Here is a 12176-nt window from a genome sequence, read left to right as displayed (position 1 = left end):
TCCCCACTTACTCCTTTTTTAATGAAGATATTTTTCCACTTAAGATGCTTCTGTTAGTGAAATACATTTATTTGCCAGTGAGGATCATGGGTTTTGAAAAGTAAGTCTAGTTTCTTCCATTTTATTTTAATTATTTATTATTCATTTCTCAGTTATACATTAGACAAGTTTATGTTTTAGGACACATTGTATTTAGGTTAAATAAAAAGAATGTTAGGGTTAGGGTCTGGACAGCAGTGCAGCGGGCTAAGTGCACAGGGCATGAAGTGCAAGGACTAGAGCAAGTAGGAGTCCACCTGCCAGGGGGGGTCACTCCACAAGCTGTGAAGCTGGTCTGTAGGTATCTGTTTTTCTCTCTGTGTCTTCCCCTCCTCTGTTGATCTCTCTCTGTCTTATCCAACAACAAACAATACAACAATAACAAGGGCAACAAAAATGGGCAAAATGTCCTCCAGGAGCAGTGGAGCATTAACCTGAGGGGGTCGGGCAGTAGTGCACATAGACCGAAGCACAAGGACCCTCGCAAGGACCTGTGTTTGAGAACCTGACTCCCCACCCGCAGGGAGGTTGCTTCACAAGCTGTGTAGCAGATCTGCACGTGTCTGTCTTTCAGTTCCCCTCATCGTCTTCCCCTGCCTTCTCAATTTCTCTTTGTCCTATCCAATAAAGCTGGTTAAAAAAAAAAAGCCTCTAGGAACAGTGGATTTTAGTTCTGGCACCAAGCCCCCGAGATAACCCTGGAGGAAAAACAAACAACAACAATACAAATGTAACATGATTATTTAGCTTATTACTCTCAACTGTCTGATGCCTATTAGTTAAGAATGTCTGTATCAGAAGCTGGGCAGTGGCACAGGGGGTTAAGCACACACAGCAGGAAGCGCATTGACTGATAGAAGGACCTGGTTCAAGCCTCAGGCTCCCCACCTGAGGGGGGGGGTGTCTCTTCACAAGAGGTGAAGCAGGTCTGCAGGTGTCTATCTCTCACTCTCTCTGTCTTAACCCCCCCCTGCTCCCCCCGATTTCTTTCTGCCCTATCCAGCAACAGCAACAACAGCAATGGCAACGACAACAATATATAGCAACAGGGGCAACAAAATGGGAAAAAATGGCCTCCAGGAGCAGTGGATTCTGGGTGCAGGCACCGAACCGTAGAGGCAGAAAAAAAAAAGTATTAAGATTAGTTGGACAGCAGCAGAAAGCACTCTCATAGTTTTGTTTTTAATTTCAGCAATCTTTGGATTTCGGGAGATAATTTTAAGACCAATAAATTCACTATGTGCACATAGCCTTTTATTACATGTCATTTTTTGGGGTCTATATTTACTTGTAATTTGTCTCTTTGTATTTAAAATGATTCTTTTGAAAACAGGAAATATTATTTTACAGTTCTATTTTACTAACAATAAAACATTAAAAAATTTTATTCATTTTATTTTTTTGAGAGAGATGGAGAGAGAGAGAGAGAAACAGAGAGAGAAACAGAGAAACACCGGAACACTGCTCAGCTCTGGTTTACAGTGGTACTGACGGATTGAACCTGGGATTTAGGAGCCTCAGGCATAAGAGTCTGTTTGCATAGCCATTATGCTGTCTCCCCCTCCCAATAAAAACATTTTGTAAAACATTCTCACCATTTAACTTTTTACATGTAATTGAATATTAAGCCACTTTACCCAGTCATCATGGTGCATACTTGCTGTATGTTGGAGAGCTTCCTAAGAAGTTGCATTGTGAAATTAGATCGGATCTTGACTAGGCACTAATTCTAATTTTAAATGAATTCTCAAGACAGAAATTGAAAAATGTGAACTTTACAAAAATTGAAAATATTTCTTCTCACTACTCTAGTGTATATTTGACGTATTTAATGCCACTGCGAACTCATGAGTTTTGAATGCTCAGTGTGTTTTATTTAATTTCTGTAAAGATTTATTATTTTTTTTTAATGAGAAAAAGAAAAGGAGCAAAAAGCTCTCAACCCTGACATATGTGGTACTGGGAGTGAATTAAGAGTCTAGTTGCAAGGGGTATGTATATGTTTAGCTACCAAGCCACCTCCCTGACCTCTGCTGGCTACAATTATTTGATAAGAAATTCAGTCTGAGTTTCAGAACTTAGGGCTGAATGATTTATTGGTTTATTTCCAGAATAGTTTTTTTATGGCTTCTACATGGTTCACAATATTATAAGATTTTAGGAATGCAGTTTTACACCTAATATGTAAATACAATTTATAGCAAGCACTACCAAAATTACTGTGTCATCATGCCACTAAGAATCTTGCCTTCCCTCTGATAACCACCATCACACAGGGGACATAGTGGTTTAGGGAAAGCTTTTGTTGTTGCATATTGGAAGAGTTTTTTCTTTCTTTAAATACAAATACATTGTCAGTATTGGTGTAGAAACTAGGACACAATATATTTATGAATATACTTTAAATACATAATTTAAACCATGTGTAAGTAGAAAAGATGTAAATTTGGGTACTCACAAAGAATAAGATTTTATTCCATAAGAAATTTTCTGGCTAAATTTTTAGAGACTTTTAACTCTCTTGTAACATCAGGAGAAAATACAGGTCATATTTCACCTAACTTTAATCACCTCTGCTTATCTCCTGACCATATATTGATGTTTACATGAGCGTTCATATATACAATTTTCTGTAGTTAATTTTTTAAAAAATTTAATCAGTTTATTCAGTGTGTGCTGAGTGCATTAAAGAAGTCAAAAGAATCTATAGCTCTTATAGGAACTTCTCTAATAAAATCAGTAAATCATGGGTATGACAGAATTCATGGAAGAATAGATATTCTTAAAAATCAGGGGGTCGGGTGGTGCAGTGGGTTAAGTGCATGTGGCTCAAAGCGCAGGGACCGGCGTAGGGATACCGGTTTGAGCCCCTGGCTCCCCACCTGCAGGGGAGTTGTTTCACAGGGGAGTTGTTTCGCAGGCGGTGAAGCGGCTCTGCAGGTATCTTTCTCTCCCACTCTCTGTCTTCTCCTCTTCTCTCCATTTCTCTCTGTCCTATCCAACAACGAACAACATCAACAGTGGCAATAATGATAACCACAACGAGGCTACAACAACAAGGGCAACAAAAGGGGGGAAAGGATGGCCTCCAGGAGCGCAGGTGCGTTCATGGTGCAGGCACCGAGCCCAGCAATAACCCTGGAGGGGAAAAAAAATCATTCTATATGGAGTATTCTGATTTTAGAATGACATGTTCATAATTGCTAGAGTCACCAACTACTGCAGCAAGTACCCACTGTGGCCCCAACACAGGACAGTTAATGATTTTGTTTTAATTTTTTTGCTTTTTCCTGCCTTTTGTTGCCCTAGTTGTTTTATTGTTGTGGTAGTTATTGTTGTTGTTGTTATCGATGTCGTCGTTGTTGGATAGGACAGAGAGAAATGGAGAGAGGAGGAGAAGACAAAGGGGGAGAGAAAGAGAGACACCTACAGAACTGCTTCACCACCTGTGAAGAGACTCCCCTGTAGGTGGGGATTAAGCCAGTCCTTAAACTTAGTGCCAAATGTGCTTCACCTGCTGCGCTACAGACCAACTCCCAGTTAATGATTCTTAAGATGTTCTTGAAATGTCAACTAGGGACGCAACATAAAAGAGCCATAATGTAGAGTTCACTTTTTTTGCTTGAGACAGACATGACGCTTTTGCATGAACTTTAGGAGTAAATAAGTTTTTGTCTTTTTTGCAGATGTGACTCTGAAAATCGCTATGTTGGTAACCCACTTAGAGGAACATGTTATTGTAAGTATTTTTTTTTTAAAGATATTTTGCTAGTATCATTCTCAGAGCGATTTTGAAGAGAATAAAAGTCATCTTACACAACCAACACTGCTATTAACATGCTAACTATTCTACTTTTTAAGATCACTGTATAATTACATATTGCTCAGGAAGCAATGTCTTTTCCATAGCCTACTGTATCTATTGCATTGTTTTTTCCTATTCTAAAGAGTAGAGAAGTAAATCTTACATGGGCTGGAACAAACTTGAATATGCTACACTGAATTTTTATGTAATAATTGTCATTAATTTTTTAGTAAACAATATTTTGTATAAATTGAAAGGAATAGTTTTGATCTTTAGTAAAATGCTATACTGATTTCATGCTTAAAAATGATTTCATTTGGGTAATGATAGCATGGTGGATGTATTTTTAAGGTTTTTAGCAGAAAACAAAGTATTGTTCATTTTTTTTACCAGTTTATATTCTACAAACACTACATGAGTTTCAATGTTTATGGATTCAATACTTCATAAATTATCCTTTTAACTTTAGAAATTCTATTAGATGTGTAGTAGTATTTTGTTCTTATTTGCATTCTCCTAATGACTAATGGTTTTAAGCATACATTCATTTGATTATAATAATTTCTATTTGAAATTAAAATTAATATTTTAAAATAAAAACTACACTAGTATACTGGTTGAATATTCATAAACTTCAGTGAATTTAAATTCTCATTATGTATAGATTTTTTAAATTTTCAAATATAATTGTATTTTAGTGAATTACATGATGTAATTAATTCACTAAACCAGGGATATTTTTAAATTTTTTATTATCTTTATTTATTTCTTTATTGGATAGAAACAGCCAGAAATTGAGTGGGAAGGGGGGGGTAGAGAGAAAGAGAGACAAAGAGACACCTGTAGCACTGCTTCACCGCTGGTGAAGCTTTCCTCCTCCAGGTGGAGACTGGGGACTCGAACCTGGATCCTCACGCATTGTAACATATGCACTCAACCAGGTGTGCCACCACCCAGCCCCACTATGGATATTTTTATTGCTCCCTCTTTATAATAATCATGACATCCATTTCAGTGCTAATCAAAACGATATAATCAGTAGTCAAGTAGTGTTTGCCATAATTCATAGAACATTTACTCTATCACATTAAGAAAATTCCTACCTATATTAGCGTGTTATAAAATTTTATCATGAACGGCCCAGGAAATATAGCCCATTTGTAGAGCACTGGTTTGCCAAGACCGAGTCCTCAGATGAAATTTCACAGAAGACTTCATCATGAATGACTTCCCCTTCACATGGTTAAGTGTAAACTTCCATGAATAAATCTTCTAATTTAAGAAATCTTCACATTCTGCTGCTAATGAAATAGCTCACTGGGGTAGTGCCATTTTGCCATGTGGATAACCCAGTTTCGAGCTCAAGCCCCACTGCGTTGGAACCTCAGTACTGTGGGCTCTTTCACTCTCTGCCTTTCTGCTTCCCGTCACTATCAGAAAAATACTAAAAATAAAAAAAATAAACAAAAGACTTCACATTTATGGGATAGACTAAATATATATACCTAAGATGTGTTATTACTTGGGACACGTCTTCATATCATGGTCTATATTTTATTCAGTATATATATATACATATATATATTATACTATAAATGAGTACAGATTATAACTCCCTATTATTTTTCTAACTATAACTTTAATGTTTCATGTTGTGTAACTATGGTAATAGCATTTATACATGAATTTGAGGATGTTGCTATTTTTTTTTTGAAAACACTAGGGCTTAAAATATTAAGTCAGTTTTTCAGTGGTTGTTCAAGGAAGAGTTTCTCTGGTGCTTTTTTTATTGATGAATATGTGTCATGCCTTTTACGTGTGTTTGCTTTTGTTTGTTTTTGTGTGTGTGTGTATGTGATTAGGAAATGAGTAAAAAGCCTCTTGCACAAAATGGCCAAGCAGCCCTTCTGGCCCATTTTATTTATTTATGTATTTATTTTAATTTAAAAGAGATGTAGAGAAGATAGAAGAAGAAAGTCAGTGAGACAAAGAGTTCAGTACTGCTTTACATGGTTCTGCTGATGGTGTTTCCATGTGGTGCTAGAACTAGAATCCAAAGATTCAGGCATGCCATGGTGAACTCTCTGTAGGGCCCATTGACCATCCAAAGATTCAGGCATGCCGTGGTGAACTCTCTGTAGGGCCCATTGACCATCCCAAGATTCAGGCATGCCGTGGTGAACTCTCTGTAGGGCCCATTGACCATCCCAAGATTCAGGCATGCCGTGGTGAACTCTCTGTAGGCCCATTGACCATCTTTAAATTTAGCTAACTATCTTTTGAGGTTATCCATCTTCTTTACTGATTTTTTTGTCTTCTAGCTATTCAATTTTAGCTTTTGTCTTTAGTTGTTTCTTCCTCACATGCTTTTAAATGTCATTTTGTTTGGGTGGTGATTTCTTTTGCAAATGTCATTTTGGCTATGCTATAATTTTCTTTTCTTAATTATCTACTTTTATTGTGGGTATACTATTCTACAAAGGCACTTTAGGATGGCATCTCTACAGTATGTCATTTTGACTTGTAATAAAATAAAAGACCATCAGTGGGATATTTTACTTTATTTATTTAGACACTTCAGGCTTAAGTTTTTGAAATGCAATTTATGTTCTATACCTATAATAATCTCAATTCAAATCAATCACATTTCAACAACGTAGTATCCACAATTGAATAGTGGCTACCATATTGAGTGGCTCATCTTTATATAAGATTTATTTTTCTAAGATATGTTAGTAGAACAGTTCTGAAGCAGTAGATGGCAGTCTTGTCATTTGTCTTGAGGCTCAGAACTTAACACTTGAAAGAAATGGTTTTGTTATTAAAAAAAAAAAGAATATTTTTTAAAAGTAAAGATCAGTAATTTTTATAAATCTTTTAAAAATATTTATTCATTTCTTATTGTATAGAGACAGAGAGAAATCAAGAAGGGAGGAAGAAATAGAGAGGGAGAGAGACAGAGATACCTGCAGCCATGCTTCACCACTTGTAGGTGAGGACCATGGGCTTGAACCTTCCTCCTTGTCAGTAGTTTTTGTAAAAGCATTAATAGAGCTAATAGATTCCAGTCCAGTTTTAGGGATTTGCGTGAAATTTTAAATGAAGCTCCATGTTGTAACCTAATGCAGTTCAGTACAATGTGGTGTTACTATACACTGAAATACCCACAGTTAAAGCTTACATACAGTCTTAGTACTTTTAACAGCTTCAATTCAAAATAAAACAACAAATGTACTTGAAAGTTGTCAGACCTCATATATATAAAAAGAAAAGTTTAGCAATATATCAAATTTGATTGACTTTTTTTTTCATGTTTTTTTTTTCCACAAACCAACTGACTTGGGAATTTACTTACTTATTTTTTAATTTATTTTTTATTGGGGGATTAATGTTTTATAGTTGACAGTAAATACAATAGCTTTTTTAAAATTTTTATTTATAAAAAGGAAACACTGACAAAAACCATAGGATAAGAGGGGTACAACTCCACACAAGGGGTACAACTTCCTACTACTAGAACTCCGTATCCCATCCCCTCCCCTGATAGCTTTCCTATTCTTTATCCCTCTGGGAGCATGGACCCAGGATCATCATGGAGTGCAGAAGGTGGAAGGTCTGGCTTCTGTAATTGCTTCCCCAATACAATAGTTTTTAATGTTTGATTTTAACTAATAATACCAAAAGTAATAAAGAAAACTTTAAACACAAAATGAGTGGTAGGGTTATTAGTGTCAGATACGCTGTATTTTATTAAGCGGAAGTCAAATACATGAAGTCACTCCTGTGACTTTTGTTACTGCTGGGGGGCCAGGTGCCTACAAAGGAAAGAACTTCTCAGGCGCCATTCCACAGCTCATGGAGCTCTCTCTTCTACTCCATCCTCCACTTCTACCCTGGCAGGTGGGGACATGGAACGTGAACCCAGGTGCCCTTGTCAACATGTGCAAGTTATCAAATACTCCACCACTTCTGTGATCATCTATTTTATTATACCCTGTATTTTTATTATGTTGTTTTGGAGACTTTAACATTCCAAGACAATTTTTTCAATAAATAGAGAAAAAGGGGAAGAGAATTGTATTGCAGCACTGAAGCTTCCTTCAATTTTATGGGAGCCAGACTTGAACTTGGGTCACTTATATGAGGAAGCAGGTATAGTATGGAGATGAACTCACTTGATCACACTTCTGCATCAATCCTCTATGTGCATATAGTGTCTAAATCATTGATTCTAACATAGTTTGGCCCATTTTACCAGCTCTTGAAAAAATAGTTTTATTTTTAGTTTCTTCTCTTGCTATTTAGAAATCAGAGTAGAATTTTGTGATAATTATAAACTGTTCTTTTAAGAATATGAAATTTAATATATTTTATATATTTTTACTTCTCTTAAATATATTTTTACATATTTACATTCATTTAATCATTATGTTTATATTATATTTTATTATTAAATATTAAATTCACTAATCTCATGTAGGATTTTTATCATTGATTAATGATACCTTCCTTGAACTGGAAGACATTATTATTGTGTATAGGATGTGATTTTTCTGTGATCTAAATGAGAGGAAATACTTTTTTTAGCAATTGATTTGGCATTAGTTTAGAATATTTTAAGCATTAGTAGTGTATTAGTAGTGTGTAAAACTCACTACACTCACCACACTAGATGGACTCCTCCTCCCATTCCCCACTCTTAATACACAATACTTTTAATATCCTGCAGGTATAATTTAAAATAAATAAATCCCAGTTTATCATATGAACAGTGAAAACAATTAAAATTTGAATTTGTTATTTTTGACTTATTTTGAATGTTTTCTAAAATAAAAGAAAATTATTTTTACTAGGCATATTATGTTGATGTGTATGTTAAGATAAATAATTATTTAAATATTAATAGCACCCATCTGGCTCTCTAAAAATAGAACAGAGGTTATCCTGATAAACACAGAGAATCTAAATTTTATTTGAACATAGATTTTATTCACTCATTAAAATGAAAATTTAAAAACTTAGAATATTTGCTTAATTTTATGATTTTATGATCTGGATCCTATGGCAGTGTGTAGACTTAACCCACTGCACTACCACCTGATCACTTAGAATATTGTCTTGTAACACATACTTAGCAAAGAGTAGCAGATTACTAAATATTTAATAACAATGCACTTAAGTAAAAAAAGAACACGTGTGTGGCTGTATGCACATATTTTTATTGATTAAACTGTTTGGACATATAGGTTAACCTGAAAATATTGCTCTGCTTTTATTTCTAAGTAGTGTAGTTCTTCAATGAAAGACCCTGCGTCAGCTGTTCACTTAAATAAAAATGAGCTGCTCATCCCTAGTTGTCCTATGGAAGATTTGATTAAAATAAAATCTAGGCGGGAGTCGGGTGGTAGCGCAGCGGATTAATCGCAAGGACCAGTGTAAGGATCCCGGTTTGAGCCCACAGGAGGTGAAGCAGGTCTGTTTTCTCTCCACTTTTCTATCTTTCTATCTCCCCCCCCCTCCTTTCTTCATTTCCCTCTGTCCTATCCAACAACAATAATAAAAAAACAAGGGCAACAAAAGGGAAGGAATAATAAATATTAGAAAAAAGAAAAATCCAAATGATACCTACATGTCACTGCAGAATGGGAAATTTGACTATTTAGAGACAACAAGAATCAAATGAAGGTGGGTTGAAGGGGTCATGTCATATTATAGGCCTGTCTCTAAATTAGAATTACCAATATATAGAAATTAGTGATCATGATCCATTCTTTCTTATTCATTGGTAGTGAGAGGAAAAACCCACTAAATTTAAATGTATGTCATAGGGCTACACACTCAGTTTTTCTTTTTTCCTGAGTAGATAGTTATAAAAGCTTTGTAGTTGTCCTCTGATATTTATCTAGCGAATATTTTACTGGCAAAGTTTCTGTGGCCTATTTTACTTTTGGAATTTTTCTTGAACCTTTAATGAGCAATAGATTGCCTGCCTGCCTGCCTCCATCCATTCCTCCCTTCCTTTCTTCACTACTTCCTTCCTTTTCTCTCTCTTTTTTCCCCTCCTTCCCAGTGAGTGCACTGCTCAGCTCTGTCTTATGACAGAGTGTTGTATTTGGGACTTTGGAATCTCAGGCATGAAAGTCTTTTTGCATAACCATTATGCTATCCCTCTGGCCCTCAATTGGGATTCTTAAACAATGATTTTTAAGCATGGATAGGATAATGCTACTCAGCAAGCAAAGAAAAACTAGTATTTATTTAATATGTATCATGTGCAAAAAATTTATTTCATTTAATACTCTTAAGTGTACACCCCCCTTCCCCGTGTTTAATTTACTTACTGAAGAGTTTCTCTGTTAGATCTTAGGGAGAGTGTCAGTTTTCAGAATTGGCTTTTGTTTATTTATTCAACTTTATTTACTGACTAACCACATTGTTAGACTCTGGGGACATTATAGTAAACAAAATGGGTTCTGCTCCACTAAAGCTTGTAAACTTGTAGGGAAAATAGATCTTAAGCCTGTTGTCATAAAAATTCTAAGTGAGAATTATAGCTGTTTGGGAATATATTATAAGAGAGCTTCACCTAATTTGTGGATCAGGAAGTGGCAGTGGGTGAGGTAAAGGAATTATTTTCTCAAATAAGTTTGAAAGATGACTTGGTGGTGGGGTGGCTATGGCATGGGGATGGGGACAGTTAGAATCTGAGTGGAAGCCTGGTCTTATCACAGAAAAATGAGAATGCATTGAAAACTATTTAGAGAAGAGTAAAATGTTAAATTTTTCTTTAAAAACAGTCCACCTGTTTGCAGTGTGTCAAACAGTTAAATGAGGGCAAGAGAGCATGAAAAAGATACTTGTAGTCATATTCTAAGGTGTATTCCTGGAACTATCTACTGAATATGCCTTTGACACAGTGAGACTGTAAATATACTGGGTCTTATCTTCATGTGTTCTTTTATTTTAACTTAGTCAGTTGTCAAAATTTTCAAATACAGCTATACATATGCCTTTGTTTAAATATATTTGTATTCTTGATATTGTTAAATTCTGCATATGTGAACCTTTTTCGAGTCTCTCAGTATGGATAAAGATGAGGTCTTGGAGTCATAAACTTATGAGTGAATATGTAACTACATATAAATGTGAGAAGCTTCTTGATTTTTTAAATTATTTAAAACTAATTCAGAACCAACATTACAAATAGGAACATGAAATAACATTTAATCAACATCTTCATATTATTATTTCATCTTCTTAAGCCGAGTACATACTCACAAAACTATGATTACCCACAGAACAAACCTATGGGATTGTAAGTGTTAGACCTTTTGTACCATGAAACCTCATGATGTTAATTAAACCCACCAGGTGACACATTTGGTCAGTGGGAGGTTACAGTTTTGATCTCCATAAACATGCTAATATTAAAAGGGAAATGCAATATTAACTGAAACATTGATGGCATAAAGAAAGCAAATCATTCATCCCAGTTCTATTCTCACAATACTCAGATTAAAAATCTCTGACTCAGCTGAAAATATTTACAATAATTATCCTGGTTCACAAATTAATTGAAACTTGCATCAACAGTGTTGTGATACAGTGAAGGCTAATCAAGAACAACTTCATTGTTAACGTTAGTATGCTTACATTTTTGGATCTCAGACTTCTAGATATTTCCAGCATCTACTTGCATAATTTTTATGTCCATTTTCTTTCAATATGTAGGATTTCTTGTAGCCTTTTCCACATAGGCTTTCCTAAATACCCATAAGATGTTTTGATAAAGCTTTCCTGAAATGTAACTCACATATTAAAAAAACTCACCCTCTTAAAATGTACAATCCAACATTTTTACCATATTCACAAAGCTGTGCAACAGTCCTCCAATGTTAGGAACAGGTTTTATCATGCCTAAGAAGAACACAGTCCGTATTAGCAGCCACTTCTCATTTGCTTTTCTTCTAACCTCTAGTAACCCCACTCGTCATGCCTATATTGAAAACTGCTTTTTCTGTTACTCCATTTCAGTGATTTTCACCTCTGTTCTATTCTGGGAGACTTCACATTTGGTTTATGTTGCACTAGTGCAGCCTTCTGTTGTATGCTTAATCCATTATAAACTTGACTTAAAACAAGAGACCTCTATCCTTTCTATTTTCATGAATTTTTTTTTCTGCTATGCAATTTAAAATTGAAGCCAATAGGGGGTCAGGCGGTAGCGCAGTGGGTTAAGCGCACGTGGAGCAAAGCGCAAAGACCAGAGGAAGGATTCCGGTTCGAGCCTCAGGCTCCCCACCTGCATGGTAGTCGCTTCACAGGTGGTGAA

The 12176-nt window shown here is 35.5% G+C and overlaps 1 protein-coding gene across 4 annotated transcripts in view; it reads left to right on the top strand.

The window, feature by feature from the left end:
* ATRNL1 (attractin like 1) overlaps positions 1–12176 on the top strand; it is a 700209-nt gene that overhangs the window by 198550 nt on the left and 489483 nt on the right. For all 4 annotated transcript variants that reach the window (XR_009544641.1, XM_007519967.3, XM_060171225.1 and 1 more), the window contains one exon: positions 3726–3778. Coding sequence is in view for 3 of the 4 variants with exons in the window: in XM_007519967.3 (XP_007520029.2) it covers positions 3726–3778 (53 nt within the window). In the remaining variant the exon portion in view is untranslated. The remainder of the gene's footprint in view (positions 1–3725; positions 3779–12176) is intronic.

Source organism: Erinaceus europaeus, chromosome 14 (genome assembly GCF_950295315.1).
Source record: "Erinaceus europaeus chromosome 14, mEriEur2.1, whole genome shotgun sequence".
NCBI classification, from domain to species: Eukaryota; Metazoa; Chordata; class Mammalia; order Eulipotyphla; family Erinaceidae; genus Erinaceus; species Erinaceus europaeus.
Note: the sequence above shows the minus strand (reverse complement) of the source record. Positions and strands in the feature narration are given on the sequence as shown.